Source organism: Equus caballus, chromosome 18, assembly GCF_041296265.1.
Source record: "Equus caballus isolate H_3958 breed thoroughbred chromosome 18, TB-T2T, whole genome shotgun sequence".
Classification (NCBI taxonomy): domain Eukaryota; kingdom Metazoa; phylum Chordata; class Mammalia; order Perissodactyla; family Equidae; genus Equus; species Equus caballus.
In genome coordinates this window covers 13,341,381-13,359,700 of record NC_091701.1, presented here as the reverse complement: position 1 = coordinate 13,359,700, position 18,320 = coordinate 13,341,381, and the positions used below count along the sequence as shown (strand labels likewise).

At 38.1% G+C, this 18,320-nt stretch overlaps 1 protein-coding gene across 24 annotated transcripts in view; it reads left to right on the top strand.

Moving 5' to 3' along the window:
- Positions 1-18,320, top strand: part of INSIG2 (insulin induced gene 2) — a 25,330-nt gene extending 7,010 nt beyond the window's left edge. For 19 of the 24 annotated variants that reach the window (XM_070240698.1, XM_070240705.1, XM_070240707.1 and 16 more), the window contains 5 exons: positions 387-758; positions 7,190-7,314; positions 10,753-10,919; positions 11,146-11,245; positions 12,415-18,320. In XM_070240698.1, coding sequence (XP_070096799.1) covers positions 515-758; positions 7,190-7,314; positions 10,753-10,919; positions 11,146-11,245; positions 12,415-12,456 — 678 coding nt within the window. In that variant the 5' untranslated portion in view covers positions 387-514 and the 3' untranslated portion in view covers positions 12,457-18,320. The remainder of the gene's footprint in view (positions 1-386; positions 759-7,189; positions 7,315-10,752; positions 10,920-11,145; positions 11,246-12,414) is intronic. The other 5 variants (XM_070240713.1, XM_070240710.1, XM_070240709.1 and 2 more) reach the window with 1 other exon arrangement.

Here is an 18,320-nt window from a genome sequence, read left to right as displayed (position 1 = left end):
CTTGTAACTGATGGGCTTGGAGATTTAGGTAGAAGAAACAGAAACCTGGATTTTGATCTTCCAGATTCTGGTGGAAGTGCCTCAGATAACCTGCTCTGCTTTTCTCTGAGTGAGGCAAGCTATTTTTACTATTATTCTGACCTTGAAGTCTCTTAGGTCACTTATTCTGTCCTAGTAAATATAAGTATAGCACTTTATTTTTTATTACATCATGCATATAAAAATGGTTTTAAACCACTTCTTAGTCAGTAAATAACTAGTTTAAATAACTATATAAACTTGTCATTTCATTATTTGTCCTTTTAAATTAATTACTATTGATATCAGGAAAGTTATATAATCGTTTATGAGGCAAACATTCATTTCTTTTTTCTTATCTCTTGCAGGGTTTCTGGTAGGTCCTGTTTTAGGACGAGATGCAGTACTGTTGAAACGCCAGTCTGCTTTGATCCACAGACAGTTGGCTTTTCAGCTGGGAAGCCTTTTTTTGGCAGCTTACTGAACTTATGAAACAATGGCAGAAGGAGAGACAGAGTCACCTGGGCCCAAGAAGTGTGGCCCCTATATTTCATCTGTCACTAGCCGGAGTGTGAACTTGATGATTCGAGGAGTAGTGCTGTTTTTTATCGGAGTGTTTCTTGCATTAGTGTTAAATTTACTTCAGATTCAGAGAAATGTGACGCTCTTTCCACCTGACGTGATTGCAAGCATCTTTTCTTCAGCATGGTGGGTACCACCGTGCTGTGGCACAGCTTCAGGTATGTGTAGGTTGTTTTTGTAATGCTTAAAACGAAGTGGGGTAAATGAGTGTGTCTGTTGTCTGAGCAATACTTTTTTTAAAAATCAGCTTTATTGAGATATAACTTCAATACGGTACAGTGGACCTGTTTTCAATCAACAGTTTGATGAGCTAACACAAAGGCGTACAGTCAAGTCGTGTAACCACCACCACGATCCAGCTGTAGAGCGCTTCCGTCACCCACAGATTCTCTTATGCTCTCTTGCAGTCTCTTCCCCACTCCCAGCCTCAGGCTTTCACTGATCTTTCTGTCACTCGATTATTTTTGCCTGTTCCAGAATGTAACGCAAATGGAATCATAAAGTATGTACTCTTGTCTCTGATTTCTATCTGACCTATGAACTTTAAAAATTTAATCCTAAAAATCCTGATTCTCTTAGGGATGAGGCTTTTAACTTCTTAATTTTGTCCTTTCTTCACACCATCTCACGTAAGTCTTATTTTGTTTTGATGATCATCATCACTGTCTGGTTTTAAGGGTTTGATGTACGTCTTATGATCTTGTTTTTGAAGTAGATAAAAACTTGAAAGATAGAATAGTTTTATTCAAGTTTAAAGCTTCATATTGTTATTTTTTTGTATATGCTTTTTTCCTTAGTATGTTGTTTTTAGATGTACCTTAAGAATAATAAATACTTGAAGAGATTAATAGGTAGGTTCCCTTTGCTTAAAATCATTATCCTGTTATTTACACCTTATCTTTCTTGGTGGACAGTGTGTAATGGATAAAGTGGAGCATTCCAGAATGCCTTATTGATGCTGAGCTTCCATAATGGATAGTTCTTTAGCTTTTTCTAATGACTGAGACCAGTAGATTTGAAATATTTTGTGTCATAAAGTAATAGAAGGAAGTCATAATTATGTGGTAGAAGAGTATTCTCATTGAGGGAGAAAACTGCTTTTTGGAACATCCATTTGGTGTCTCTGACTTAATATACATGAATACCTTACGTTAGAATGTAGATCCTTCCTGACTTACATCCTAGAGCTGGAGCTTGAAGAGTGAGGAGTTAGGTGAGAGACATTTTAGAATGACCTTGTGAAGGCTGTTGGACAATTGCATAATCCCATTCATGAAAAGAAAGGCGTTGTTGTGGTAAAGCTTCAGTGTGGTTTATATATTGATGTCTCTCTTACAAGATTCACATTAGAAGAAAAGTTGTAAAGGCAATGATTCTTGTTTCTCTCAGGTTATTACATTCCCCGAGAGAATAGTCCAAATAGTCCAAATGGACAAAGAGAAGAAAGCATAAATTATGTTTTATCGTTCTCTCTTGTATCTACTAGTTCTCATGTATTTTCCTTTAAATTCAAAAGAGTAAAATAAAGTTTTCCCACCATCTTCTTCTAGTTCTTTGTTTCTTTTCTCGTATGGTATAGCTGCTGTTTGGCTACTAATAGAAGCTTTTGGAGACTTGGGAGAGCATGTCTTTTCAGAAGAGAAAAGGAAGATCAAGTGAGGGAAACTGTTTACGTATTGAATGTCTACTAATGTGCTGGGCACACCCCTTAACCCCAGGGATCTGCAGGGCCACTTTGGGAGTGAGATGTTTGGGATGGTGCCTGTTTTGGGGGGATGAGGATATTGAGATAAGAGAGAATACTGGTGAGCCCAGGGTCCAGAGCCAGTGAACGGTGCGGTTAGGTCAGGTGTCACATGCTGAGGAAGGGGACAGGGAGCTACTCACACTTCCTCCTCTGAGACTGCCTCTTTCAGAGTCCCCAGACTAAGTGGCAGGCTAGGATGAAATACACTGGCATGTGGTGCACATTCTGGGCTGGGGCAGGAGAACTTAGCTGAGGTTTCATTGTACCTCCATCATGGAAAGGAACAGGGGCCACATCTATCCCTGTGATGTGGGCACTTTTGCCACAAACTCACACTTGGGAAGGAAAATTCCTAAAGTTAATACTACCTTTCTTTCACTTTGTCCCTACTTTCCTTCCTTTTCCCAACTGCTAGATTTAGCGCAGTTACAAACTTTACCTCATACGTTTTCGTTTGGGGGATTTGCATTTACATTTCTGGCTTAAGTGTTTCTTCTAAAAGCAGTGCATTCCATGAGCTATGCCTGGGGAAATGGAAGTAGAGAGGCAGTAGGAAATCTAGATTCCAGTTAATTCTGCTACTGATTTTGTTGGGTAAGTCGTGGTGTTTAGTAGAGGAGGGTGAAGATAGCAGATTTGTGAAAGTTGCCAAAATGGAAAATGGATTCTTGGATAATTGCTTTTTGTCCCCCCTCCCAATTTTAGGGGGAATATTCGGGGGGAAAAAAAGTAAATGATGTAAGAAACATAGAGTGTACGAGTTTGCGTGTGTCTGTAGTATGTGTATGTTTTTGTGTTTATGCGTTGGTACATATTTTCAAAGCTCTAGGCTCTTAGCCATCTTAAATCAGAAAAACCGATAATTTTGCCCTTTGATTTTCCTTTCTGACTAATACTCATAGACTGAGCAGCTGCCTTCTGGAAGTTCTCCAGAATCACCACTTTCTGCACGTAGAAAGAAGGGCCCCTGGTTATTTGCTCTCTCTTTCGGTAATGCGTAGTGCTGGAAAATTTGCTCGTGGTGCTTTTGGAGGGACTAGCAGAGAAGTCGGGTAAATTTCTTTTGATTCCCTTTTCCTTTTCTTACTTGTCTATTTTTAGTGTAATAACGGCTGGTGTTTCAGGTTGATGAACTTCCTTATATGTGCAGTACATTAGAATTGGAGTTAGAAACCTCTTGAATGTGACTAAAGACCACAAAGGAAACCTTCTGAAGAATAAATACGAGAAAGAAAGACAACCATCATTGTGTGGATAAAATAACTAGAGAAGTTGACTCAAAAATCACAAGTAGGGCTGGCCCAGTGGCATAGCAGTTAAGTTTACGCACTCCTCTTTGGTGGCCTGGGGTTTGTGGGTTCAAACCTACACACCACTCATCAAATCATGCTATGGTGGCATCCCACATACAAAATAGAGGAAGATTGGCACAGATGTTAGCTCAGTGACAATCTTCCTCAAGTAAAAAGAGGAAGATTGGCAACTTATGTTAGCTCAGGGCCAATCTTCCTCACAAAAAAAAAAAAGAAAAAAATCATAGGTAACCAGATTGTGTCCATATCTATGAAACTAATATCTAATTTAAAAAGAAAAAGAAAATCTTTGCTGTTTAGTCATGCAGTCAATTGCGCAATTTCTGGAGAGCCCTGAAGACCCCTCCCTCTCTCACCTCCCACATCCAGTTTCCAAGTTTTACATCTTTCTTCTGTCTCTTTCTTAGTCCAGGCTCTCAACCACTCTGCTTGGAATTTTCCATCTTTTCTTGTTCTGCCTCTCATTTTGTACCTTCTCCACCCAGTCCCCTAACCCCTGTCGTGTCGTGCACTCATTGCTGGGAGAGCGATTGCCTCTCTACCCAGTACAAATACGATAGCATCATTTTTCTGATTCCCTAGTATCTGCAGGGTAATGTCTCTGTGGTATGACCCTTGCTTGCTATTATCTTCCTTGGAGTCTTTCTGGACCCTGCAATTCCCTTTCTACCTAAACCTTACAGTTTCCAGGTGATTCTGGTGTTTTCCATTGTCCAAGCTTTTCCTCAGATGCTTCCCTTTGATTAGAAAGCCCTTTCTACACTACTCGCCTACTGAATGCTCCTGCGTCAAGGGTCACCTCTTCTCTAAAGCTTTCTCGACACCCCAGCACCCCACCTCCCCTCAGCACTTGCCGGGAGAAGACTGGGCCCCTCCCGGCCCTGTCAGTGCTACCCTTAACATACCACTGTATTTAGTTGTTTCTGTGGTCACTTTGGAACCGGGATCATATCTTACTCCTTTTTCTTTTTAAATCCCCAGCAAATATCAAGAACCGGACACACTGTGGGAGCTTAAGTAGCTGTGGAATGAAACATTGCCTATCCTGTAGTAGTTTCCATGAAAGGAGATCTAATTCAGTGGTTTTGTTTTTTCAGCCCCTTTTCCTTGCAAAGGGTTCGATTTCACTGCTCCTTTCAGTGCACCACTGCATTAAGCACTCTACCATGAAAAAGTGATACCTTAATATTGGTGTTTTACAAACTTCTTTTGTTTTCTGTCTTGGTAGGCTGTAACTTGTCCCTGAGAAATAGCTTAAATATATATCAAGAAAGGTGATTTCAGGTCAGAGAACCATCTGATTAAGCAGGACGGTGTTTGCATGTGGTTCTACACAGGCATGATTTTAACAGTCTCTCTTGTTAAAATAAGAAAGTAGAGACAGGCAAAGCAGCCCAGACATACCTCTGCTGTGCTCTCCATCAGTGGAGCCTCACTGTGCGGTGGATACTGCTCTCAGCCTCTGCCGTGCCTTTATTTAAAGGGAAGAAAGAAGACGTTTAATGGGAAGTGACAACCTTCCTTGAATTCTCCCTCTCAGTGAGCAAGTGAGAACCATGCATACTCAATGCATTTGATTTTTATTGGCACATCCCAAGGTTGGCAGCGTGGCAGTTTAAATTCCTTTCTGTGTTTTTGCTTTCCCTCCTCAGTTGTCTCTCACTTGTGAGTCTGACATCACATGCATACAAATATAGTCAATTTTACTTATTTATATCTTTGCCCACACATGTCAGTATTCTCTATGTGATAATTCTTTACCTGTGGCATCAGCTGCTGAGGAAAATTGACTTGGAATGCCTGATCTTAGTTGGTTTTACTCAGCAACAGGCAAAGGGAGGAGAGAGAGAAGAATGACACATGAGCTGTTAGTATCGTGTTAGTATCGTGACCCCTTGACAGAAAAAAAAGAGGTAATATTCATTTAGATATGTTTCAACTGTTAAGCATACTTGTTGCCATTTTAATTTTGTAGAAATTTGGAAGTGCTGTCAGTTAAGCTCAGGATTTTAGAGCAGAGCCTTTGAAATAGGAATATAGTGTGAAACTTTTAAATTTAGTCATAGTTGTTGCAACTCTGCATGGCTGAAATTTGTTGTTAATCTCTTGATGGCCTGGCAACCATCTGTACTCAGCAAAAGCCTGACTCCAAAGAGCGCTTTTAGTTTTGTGGATTAGAAAATGCATCCGTCATTGCAGCAGCTTACCTCCAAATGGAGGGGTGGCCAGGCACCTCCTTTTAATGCTGCTCCATTGCTCTGCCAACCAGTGATTTTTAATATTTATTAATTTCCATTTCTCCTTGAAGATTGAGTGTGTCATTTGTGAGATATAGCTAGCCAATACCAGACCAGGCGGGGGTTTCTGGTCTTCAACCACTTAGATTTTGGTACAATAATTTCACGATACATCGTAGGCAGTATTGGACATTTTAAATGTGCTTTTCAGCTGATGGAACAGTTGTGTCCTTATTACTTAATGAGAGCATAACTCTTCTGTTTTTAGGAAGATTAGCAAAGCAAAACTGCCTAGCTATTTCCTGTTAAATTTAATCTGTGCGTTTTCCTTTTAACTTGTTGAAGAATGCTTTGGTTCATTAAATAGTCTTTTTATTTTTTTTATAACTAACTTAGCATTTAAAGTCTTCTTCCACTAAATGAATAAAATGTTAGGTTTGACAATTATTTAAGTTCATAATTGGGTGACAATATTATGAGTATCAATCATAGACATTTTGCATATATTCATAATTAATTACACAGTTAGTATTCAAGATGTTCTTTCCAGAACTACGAAATGTACTAAAATCATTTCTTTCTATCTTTTAACAGTGAATTTAAATTCTAACCAAAAATTTATAATTCTTATAGATTATGTTTCCTCTGCTTTTCTTATGTGCGGAATGAGTGTTGCATGTTGATTTCTGTTGCGAGTTTCCCTGCTCTGACAGTGTAACCTAGAGTCTCGTTAGAGGGCTAGGTGCAAGGGAGTGCTGGGCTGGGAGCCTGAGACAGGCGGGAGGGGCAGGGATGGTCTAGACGACAGGACAGCCATGGCCTCTGAGCATTGTGTGTATGACGAGCTTCTTGTACATGTTTATGCTGCTAGTCTTTCTTGAGATTTGTGGCGTTTAATAGCATGTTTCATGGTTATATAGCCTAGAGAGAACATTGCTTAACTGCCAGCTGGTTTAATGCTTTTCAAGTCTCAGAGATGTTAGTAGTGGAAAAGTAGCATGAGTCATCGAGTCCAATCTGCTAAATTGTGAATCATTCACTGAAACAGTGTTTTGCCAGTTATAATTTAGAATACTGTTGTAATCATTTACAGTGCTTTCTTCAGTGGTGTTATCCTCATCGTTTTTTTCTTTTGGGAGGTAAGTTTACAAATCTCAGCAATTGATGTCAAGTAACTTGAAGAGCTTTTTTAAAGAATCTTTCCAACGTCATGGTGATTGTAGTAGACTCTTTTAGCTTAAGATTTGCCAGAGCATTGGAGACAACTTAATTTTTTTCTCTTTTTTCCACAGCTGTGATTGGGTTATTATACCCCTGCATTGACAGGCATCTAGGAGAACCACATAAATTTAAAAGAGAGTGGTCCAGTGTAATGCGGTGTGTAGCCGTCTTTGTTGGTATAAATCATGCCAGCGCTGTATCCTTTCTGCTGTAATGAAATGTGTAATAACAAAGCAGCTTCCGACAAACCAAAGGTTAAACAGTCCCTTGCAACTTCGCTGTTGTCAAAGTGTGATATGCCCACTTACTCATAGAAAGAATGTGTGCCGTATTGTTGAAACATCACAGCAGCAGCTATGCAATTACAGTGTGGGGTACAGCCTTTCATTCCAATCCCTAGTTTTCATACTACTTAGAAACTTTGCATATTTAAGAAATTTACATGTTTTCCTTAAATTGGGTTACTTAGTTACTTCTGTATAGTTTTGTTAACTCTAAGATTGAAAGAGGTACATTTTCAAAGGATTTCTTTCTTCTTTTGTTTCTTCATTTAAGATTTGCCAGTAAGGACATCTGGTGGCTTCAGGTGCTGGTTATTTTGTTTGTTTTTAATTTAAAGAACCTATAATTTATTTTTAAATGGTAGACAGTCATTTATTGGTTTTAATCAACACCATCAAACCACATAAATGTTCTTAAAGGTGGCCTAAGTAGAAATATCCAGCTTAGATCTTGGCTAAAAAGAACTTTTTTTCCTAAGGTACATATTTTTAAAGCTTAATCGTTTAAGGATTCTGACATTTTATTTAGTGATTAATGGAGTGTTTTTATAGTGTCCTAGCTGGAAGGATAAGGTAGCCTCAATTTCCCTTTCCCTCTGCCTTCTACTCCTCTACCCCCAGAAAAAAATGTCCACCCCTAGAACAAATGTGTTTGCTGTCATAAGCTCTTCATCTTTCCATTCTCCTTACTTCCTCTCCTCTTCTCCCCCACCACCAACTTCTTTTGTAGAAGGGGATCTGGGAAATGCTAGTTCAGTCTTCTCTTTTCTGAAAGTTATGACTTAGAGAGTCCAGGTGACAGGAGCCTTTGGTACTGGGTAGAGTACGAGTGTGAGTCAGGCTGCCCAGGGTTTCCTCTTGTAACTCTGCACTGGGCTCAGGCCTGGCAGTTAGCTGGAGGGAGGGTGGCTCATGTGGCACATAGATTCCTGTGTCTTTTACAGAAAGTATTGAGGTGTTTTGGAGAAGCTTGGGAAGAGAAACCAAGGAACGTGGCAGAGTCTTAGATTCTGAAAACACATCTGTCTTTCTGTTCCCAGTTGTGCTGGTCCTTGGAGATCTGTGAATTTGGAAGTCTCTCAGTGGCTGTTATTTTGATTTTCCGTTTCCTTTTATATTAAAGAATTTCCCAGTATGTGTATTTTGGTGAAATCTTTGAGATTTAACATTATATAACAAACAAATCTAGCGGTTAGGAGGGCTTAAAAAGATAGACTCATAGAAGAAAACTTAGAAATCTGGAAGAAAACTTAGAAATCACCTAGTTCCCCATTTTCTTTGTAAAAGTAATAAGACACATGAAAGCTAGAGAGATTAGGTACTTTGCTAAGTCATTCATACCTCGAGGCTGTGACGGAACTGAGATAGACCCCAGAGATCCTGACTCAAGTCTAGGACCAGCTCATTCTCCTGCACAGGAGCCCACAAGTGTGTAAATTCCTCCCTGTCTAGTCGTTTAGACCTTTCTATCCCAAACATTTCAGGTATTTTTGTTTCTTTTGAGAAAGTTTAGCCCTGAGCTAACAGCTGCCGCCTATCCTCCTCTTTTATTGCTGAGGAAGACTGGCCCTGAGCTAACATCCATGCCCATCCTCCTCTACTTTATATGTGGGATGCCTGCCACAGCATGGCTTGCCAAGCGATATGTAGGTCCGTACCTGGGGTCCAAACCAGTGAACCCTGGCTGCCGAAGCAGAACGTGCAAACTTAAGTGCTGTGCCACTGGGCCAGCCCTCATTTCAGGTATTTTTAAATAGAGAAGTTTAAATAGCTTCTTCTGGAATTTAAAAAACTTCATATATCTAATTAAAATTTTTTGCTTTGGTCATTCTTTTCTTTCTTTCTCAACGAAATAGTTAAATATTGCAATCTTAGCTATTCTGTTCATCCTTTACACAAAATTCAAAATGGTACAAAATTTAGAACATTTTAATATTAGGTTATTTAGATTTTAGAAAATCACGTGGTACTATTTTTAAGATTGATGTATTTTACCTGTTTACCCTGGAAGCCTCCTTATTTTGCTCTGATTCTTAATGAAGTTAATTTAATTAGCAAAGGTAGAACTCAGTTAATATCAAATTCTGTTCTTTACAAGAATGTTTATTGCTTAGGGAAATCAGAGCTTATAACCTTTTCTTTGGAGCCTTAGGTATAATGCCTACTAAAGAATAAGAAAAACTTTTCCAGAAAGCATACCCATAAAATACAGGTTTTTTGATAAATCAAGTCTAAGCAAGGAATGACCTTGAGAGCCCACAACAGCCCTGAGATGCTGAGAAGTAAGCAACCCGGGTGTTCAGGATCCCAGCTGGTTAGGTAGGGGAGGGGGAATGGGGGTAACAGGGTGTTAAAGGAAGTGGGAAACGGTTTTATATGCATGTTTTGAACTTCTGCTCTCTTCTCTGTAGTTGCAGCATGGCCGGTTAGTTGGGCAAGATATGTAGTCTCCCCTGGAGAACTGGATATAGAGCCAAGATGTGGCCTTTGGGACATAGATAATGCCCTTTTAATGATACTTGAAATTAATTCCTTTAGTGTAATCCTCTAGCAAAGAAATGAGAAAATTGAATTTGTAAAGCTTCCTTTTGCCCAGAGATTTTGGAGTAGAAAAAGGGCTGTATGTTTGTGAATAGATGCTTAAGTAGGTGACGGAAATAAAATATCATTTGAGCAAACTGTCCTATACCAGAAAGTCTCAGGCACCAAAATAGCTTGGCAGGTTGCAAGATAATGTTCACTTCAAGGCTTTATCCTCAACAAATTAAAACTAGAACAGTTGACATAATAGAAACGGGTACTGTGTCCTTGGTACTCTTGTTTCTGAACTGCATTATTATAAAATGTGTCTGTCAGTAAATCATATAGAGAATGTGGTACCCTGTTAAATAGCTGTCAACTCTTCTATTTTCAAGTTCCTGTATGATTCTCAAGTAATTCTGAACCTGTTTGAGAAGTAATATTGGTTTCCTTTTCAGCAAAAGTATGTTTCTTTAGCAATACTTGTGTTCTGAGGCTTCCAGTTACATTTTTAGCAAAGAAAGTATTTCTCAAATAATGGGGGTGATCCTATAATTGGGAATGTATATAGAGTGCTGTTTTTTTTTTTTTTTTGAGGAATTACCGGTTGGTAGGATCTATTAATGAAATATCGTGCCCTCTCTGTACCTTTAGTGAATATCAGAGACAGTTTTAATCCCACCGAGTGTCATACGTTGTGTTAAAAGACTGAATGCATCCTAGAATAAGCAATCAATTCACTTCTCAACAGCAACATCTCTTAGTTTAGAAAAGTGGACGGGTGATAGTATTCGATTGCAAGTTTTACTATGACTCTTTAACACTGCTCTCAGAAAGTGGATTTTGATAACAACATACAGCTGTCTCTCACCCTGGCCGCACTCTCCATTGGCCTGTGGTGGACTTTTGATAGATCTAGAAGTGGTTTTGGCCTTGGAGTAGGAATTGCTTTCTTGGCAACCTTGGTCACTCAACTGCTGGTCTATAATGGTGTTTATCAGTAAGTATTCGTTTTGGTGCTTGTTTGCTAAAATAAATAAATGAAAACTGAATTCAGAACTCAGATTTTAAAATTGGGTGAACCACTTTAATGTACAGAGTAATTTATTTCCATTGTAATTATCTTAATAAGTGTCATTGTACTTCCTCTGTGGCTTGTTAAAAACATTTTTATTGTTGCCGATATACATCTCCAGATTTTGTTAAAAACATTTTTATTGTTCCAGATATACATCTCCAGATTTTCTCTATGTTCGTTCTTGGTTACCATGTATATTTTTTGCTGGAGGCATAACAATGGGAAACATTGGTCGGCAACTGGCAATGGTAAGCTGATGATTATTTACTAACTTTTCTGTTACTGAGATGTAAGATAAGTTTTCTCTAAATAGTAGTCCTTCTTTTTCTCTTTTGCAATTCCATTGAGATAAATCATTTGGAAGAATTTAATCACAAGTGTATTAAAAGTTGAAGGAAGCACTAGATAGAAAGCTAAAGTGTGTTATGGATAGGGCGCTATGATTTATCCTCCAATTTTTTTTTTTTAACTAGTCTGTAGATTTCTACTCCATTAGAAAGGGACAACTTTAAAAGTGAAAAGAGACACTGTTAATAACTATGTTGCTACAATAGATAGAAATTAGGACTATCTTCAGCAAGTCAAGATGTTTGATCATTTTTGTTAAGAAGTAAGAGGACATTGTTGATAACTCCAGTCATAGATGATGAGGGTCAGGGAGTAACATTCAGAGGCCACAGCAGTTTCCTTTATTTTGAATTGTGGATGTACATTTTTTACAGCTGTACTTTTATTTATGTATTATTTTTTGGTGAGGAAGATTGGCCCTGAGCTAACATCTGTGCCAATCTTCCTCTATTTTGTATATGGGACACCACCACAGCATGGCTTGATGAGCAGTGTGTGGTTCCATGCCTTGGATGCAAACCTGCGAACGCTGGGCTGCTGAAGTTGAGCTTGCAAACTTAACCACGCCACTGAGCTGGCCCCTATAGCTGTACTTTTAAAACATTATTTTGACCAGGAACTTTTGTTAATGTAATAGATTTTTTCCTTTAAATTGTAAAGTGAGTTGAAAAAATCTTATCTGAGTTTACTATATCAGTCCTGTCCTTAAGTTCGTGACCTTTGCTTTGCCGAACCACCTTACTGAGCACTCAAAGAAAGCTATTTTGCTTCCTTTTATACTGTAGGATTGATCTGAATCATGCACTGTTATCGTTTGCTTGTTGTGCAGAAACCTCATTTTTTCCCTTTTTTTGGCTATGTCTCTTTCACTTCTAGAATGTGAATTTTCTTTTACCCTATCACATTTCTCATTTAATCCTAGTAGTTGTGTAACTCTCAGATTCTATGAGGAAATAATATGGGCATATATTAATAAAGCATTAAATTTTAGACTTTTTTAGTTTATTTGGAAATTGCTACTCAAAATAAGCCATACTCTGTTAATCTTTTAACCTTTTAATTTTTACAGTATGAATGTAAAGTTATTGCAGAAAAATCTCATCAGGAATGAAGAAGGCAAAAATATATCTTTTGTACAGAAAAACAAGATGAAAAAGGCATGTAAATGATTTATACCAACAAAACTTCGGACTGTAAAATTGCCAGGATGCAGTTTTCCCTTGATTGGTATGTGTGTGAATATGTATGTACATGTACATATACACACACATGTGCATATATTACTGCAATCTGTGATTGCTTCATCTGTAAATCAGTTACAAACCTTTGTGTATTTGACTTAAATAATTGTAAAATATATATGCATTACATTAAAAAACATGTTGATTAATAGAGGAAATTTTTAAATTAATTTTTTAAACATACCATATATTGTATCACAATGTTGATGTGCCAAAATATTCTGTTGTTGTCATGCAAAGTATAAGAATGCTTTGAACAATTTATAAACTTAGTGGAATAAAATAAGAGGAAAGCCAAAAAAAAGCAACTGAAAAGCTGGTATATTCTCTCTCACTTACTGTTGTGCCTTTTTACTTTTCTAATCACAGCAGTGTGAGTTATGTGTGCCCTAATGTGTGGTTAGTTTCTATATAACCAGAATAAATATGTTTTAGAAATACAAAATGATCTTCTGTAGTGCCACAAAGTGTTTAGTGATATTAACTGTCTTTTGCAATACAGTATTCCACTACTTTTGCACATGGAACACATAAGAAACCCCAAACAGATCAAAATGAAGTTTCTAATTCTCTTAGGTTCTGTCATCTCTTGGGTTCTATAAAGCAAACCACTTTGGCTGGGCTGGGTCATATGACTGGTTGTCAATGGAATGCCATCCAGGGATGGATGGGCACATAATTTCGTATGAATTTGTATGCCCATTAGTGAATAGTTCAAGCCTGTTTAAGACTGTATTGAGATGGCATATTGTACATTTTAAAGATCTTGATAACAGTTTTCTAACAAGTAGAGCCTTTTAAGTATGGTTTAAACATATCCTTAGTTAACTTTTTTCCCAATTTTTATTTTTTGAGATTGATAGCAATTGTCTGATACACAAGGGTGAAATCTTCTGCTTACTCTGGGTGTGTGTGCGTGCGCTATGCTGGACTGAGAGAGAGAGAGAATGTATATGTATATATGTATGTGCATGTGTCAGTGCTTTCTTAATATGTCAAATAGATATTTTTAAATTTTCGGTTTTAAAACCATTGCTGTCAGGCTGAGATCTCATATGCCAAACTTTAATCTGTTTTTACGTTTTAAGGCTGAAAGTGTGGAAATTCTGAGAGGATTTCATATTGAATATGTGTATACAATCTTAACTATAGTGGTGGTAAACATACTACTATAATTTATTATTCTACCTTCCAGATAATGTTATTCATATAGAACAAATAAGGTATATTTTTAGAATCAACTTTGTAAGCACTATAAATCTTTAAGTTATAAGATCTATGATGTGTTTACTTTGAAAATTGCTGTTAAAAGCAAGATGTATTAAATATATAATTATCATCTTGGTTAAGAGTCTTTTTTTCTTCCTCATGGTAAATCTTATAATGCTGAGAATTAATTTAATAAAATTAACGTATATGGTTGGATTTACTACAAAATAATAAAAGGGAACTAAGTTTACTATTTCAGGAATTGAATGATTCTAATTTTGGAGTTGTTAAATTATTTTCAGATCATCTAGAAAACAAGAAAACATATTTATGACAAAAATATAATTGTTTTGCTATGTTGAAAGTATGTAAATATATTACATCTATTTTTTTGCAGTGGGAGAAAGTGGTGAACATCTTTTAACATTGCTATATTGGCAGTGCTTCCTTCCTTTTATTATTTAAAATTATAGAAATTGAACAGTTGAAAACTGAGACTAAATTCTACAAAAGCACAAGAAAATAATTAAAATTAACTAGCCAGAACCCTGCTAATACTTTTGTTATAAAATTTGTTTGCACTGAACTATTTTTCATTAAGGTCATTGGAACCTCTCAGTCATGCGGACATTCACACATCTTGTATTTTCTAGGTGCAACCAGACTTGGTCAGTATCATTAAATACCTCTTTAATCTTCTTTCCTCACTTACCTGCATAATGAAGTATAGTCTTTTTAAAGTAATTCTTCTAGTGATGGTCTGTGAATAGTAGAGTCTTAGTTTTGTGTGTCTGAAAAAGTCTGTTTCATTCTTGAAGAACAGTTTAGCAGGACATAGAATTCTAGGTTCACAGTGTCCCCCCGACTCCTATCACTTTGAAGATTTTTAACTCATTGTCTTATGTCATCTAATGTTGCAGACGACAAGTCTGCTATTAGTGTTATTTTCTTTCCTTTGTAGACAGTCTGCCTTTTCTCTCCAGGAGCTTTTACATGATTTTCTCTCTATCTTCACGGTTATTCAGTTCACTTTGACTTGTTTAGTTTTAGCTTTGTTATTACTTTTTTCCTTTGCTTGGTATTCAATATGCACTTTCAAGCTGTGGGCTCATTTCTTCAATTCTGGAAAAAAACTTAAATCTGGCTGCATATTGGAATCATGTGAGGACTTGTAAAAATATGCTGGTGTCTAGATCTCACCCCCAGAGGTTTTAATCTAAGTGGTCTTGGGTGTGCCCTGAGTGTTAGGATTTTCCTAAGTACCCCAGGTGATTCTCATGTGCCCCCTGGATTGCTGCTCCTGGATACAGGTAGATACATGTAAGATAAGGGGAGGGTTTAGGTGAGAGAGATATGGGGACTTTGGAAATGAAGTGTGAGGGGCTTGCTGAGATATGTTTTAGATGAAATCATCTGAACTTGGTGACTTGAGTGTGAAGGTTAAGGAGGTGTCAAAGGTCACTTAATTTTTCTTTTTTGGAGAGCTAGGTGGGTGGTATTTCTATAAACCAAAAGAAGAATGCAAAGAAGTAGGTGAAGGCGTAAAAGTTAAGGAGTTTGGTTTGATATGTTGAAGTTGAGGTATGTAGGGGACATCTGGTAAAGATGAGTCATAAGCAGTTGGATATTTGATTCTGTGATATTAGATGTAAATGAGGAAGTCATCAACATATGGCAGTAATAAATGAAACTGTGGGAGTAGATGAGATCACCGAGGGAGCTTGTTATGGTGAAAAGAAGAGATCTGAGGCGCACTGGCATGTTGTCAGAGAAGCTAGTGAAGAAAGTGAAGAGGGTGTGGTTAGAAGTGGGAGGAAAAACAGAAGAGTGATTTAGATGGAGCCAAAGCGGAGGGGGCCTCAGGCAGAGGGTAATTGGTAGCATGAAGTGCAGTTGAGGGGAATAATTAACCTTAGAGATAAAGGAGATGATATCTGATTGTTTTTTGTTGAAAAATTTTTTTTCTAACCTATTTCATCTCAATATTTAAAATATTTCGTCATATACTAATAGCTTAAAATATATTTGAGCAGAGCCGAATGCATTAAGTTGTTTATTGTGGGTGAGGAGAACTAGGGGAAGCTAGAGAACTTTGAAGGAGTGGTGATTTGGACAGCGTCTATGAGGAACACAGGCCCTGACTGGAGATGAAGAAAGAATTTCCAGACTGTTTTGAGGCCATCGAGGACCTACGTGAGACTAGAGATCAGATGCTTGCAGTGGAGCCCGTCAACATGGTTGTGCTGTGTCTGAGTGGGCTCAGTAGCCCAGCAGTTTAGGCCAGTTGTAATGAGTGAGTTGAGTCCAGTTGAGAATTCACTGGTAGACTTGGCACAAGGCTATGTGAAAATTAATGGAGGCTCCTAATGAAAGATGGAGAGATTTGCCATGGGATTCAGGCAAATTGGGGAAGGAAGTTGAATCAGTAGTGTTGACCTGACAGCGTGGAAAAATAGGGTGAAGTAAGAAGACCGCAAGTCTTAAGGAGGTTAAAACCCCTGTTTAATGGCAAGAGTCATTGGCTTGGGGTTTGTAGTTAGAGAAGAATTTAGTGGACATTTCCATATCTTGAGCTCCAGGGTGTGATCTAAACAACTGAGTCTGCAAAGTTCACCCCTGTGGGTGGAGATGAATAACAGTGGAGTGGAGATCCAAGGCCTGGGTGAGCAGCTGTTAACATCAGTGTTGATGTTACCTGGAATGATCTCAGAGGTCAGGTGGAAAGGAAGGGTCTTATCTCTGGTCCTCATGACCATTTGAGTGGAATACTTATCCAGCTGCCTTGATTAGATAGGGATTTTAATTAGAGTCCTGTCGCCCTTCCTATATTTATTTATTTTTAGTTTTTTTCGTCATCCTAGGTGTTCTGAAATTTCACCACACCATGTTTGAGTGGGTCTTTTTCTATTAATCCTGTTCAATCAGAGATATCTCTTTAATTCTGGGCAATTTATTTCTGTCTTTGCTGTTACTATTCCTTTATTCACCCCCTCTATTCTTCTAAAATTCCTCTATTCAAGAGATCTTTCACCTGTTGTTTCTGTGTATCCTTTAGCTTTTCTCTGTTGTGCTATGTTCTAGAAGAATTACTTAACTGGATCTTCTGGCTCAGTGAATTGCTCTCAGCTGTATCTATTGGGTGTTCAGCCTATCACTTGATGTCAGTGATCACAATTCTAATTTCCAAGATATTTATTTATTTTTTTGTGTGGAAGTATGTTGTCATTTTTGTATTTTCTGAGATATTAATTACTCTTCTAAAGTTCTAAACTTTTCTGAAGAGCCATTGCAGAGAAGGGCAGGATGAGCCTACCAGCCCATCTCTAGATGTGAGTACTCCCCGCTGTTTGCCTTGGGTGTGCCGTCATGCCTCTCTGAACTTAGTCCTCACTCTTACCACTTGAGACTGGGGGCGGATACTGTGTTGTCTCTGCCCAGTTCAAGGTGGACGAGTAGATGTATGGAGGAAATGGCCAGATAGCTGCTTTCGCAAGAGCCTACTCGAACTCATCCGTTCAGCTGCCCTCGATATTTCCATCTCCGAGCATCAGCCTCCCCTGAGCTTAGAATGTCCCCGGCTTCATCTTCAGCAAGTCCTCTCCTTGAGTATTTTGAGCTGTGGTTTCTCTCCGTCTGCCTACTCTCAACTCTTCTCTCGCTTTCAGGGATTCTTTCTAGTGTCTGGTCCTTGACGATACTTCTCCTTATCTGTCACTATAGTTGTAGATTCCTTTTCTTTTTAAAAATCTTTTTTTTGGCTATTATTTCTGTGGATTTGGGATAGGAGGGAGAATCTACAGCTTGACTAGTCTGCCATCCTAATTCAACCTTTCCCCACCAGTTGTTCATACATTTGCCTGATCATTTGTCTTTACATTTCAGAAACTCAGTTTAGTTGGGAGCTGAGATAAATAGGTTAAGTTGGTGGTTTCTTACTGGGTCTCAGTAAAAATTGGGGTCTGGAGATTTTTTTTCCCTCTCAAAATACGTGTAGTTCATTGAGTTCATCGTGTCAAGAAGTGTAAGTATACTAGTATCTGTTCCTTTATGCCTCCCTTCTTTTTATCACTGATGAAATCTGTGAAACCTGTCATCTTTCTTTGTGATTTACAAGACAGACTTTTCCAGGGTATGTCAACTCGTCTGAAGACAATGTTGTTAAGTATCAGATTTGGCAGATCAGATAGATAATGATGTGCCTGGGAAAGGCTGGGCTATTGATGAGCCTCGTGTCAAAACTGATTGCCATATATGGGCAATTTTTCCCTTTCACCGTTGCCCTGGTTGTCGTCTCTGTGAGGATTTTGATGAACAAGGGGCAGTTTTGATTCCAAATCAAAATTGTGTGCTGATGCAACTGTGTACATCTATTCTGCTTTTTCATGTCAGGATTTGTAACTGCTGATCGTTCTGTGGCTTCCCAGAGGTGGGCTTTAAAAGTAATGAGCACTTAGGAAGTGTATTGCTGTTTAAAAATAATCCTTTTTTGTTACTGTTCTGAAAACAATAAATTCAATCAGTATCA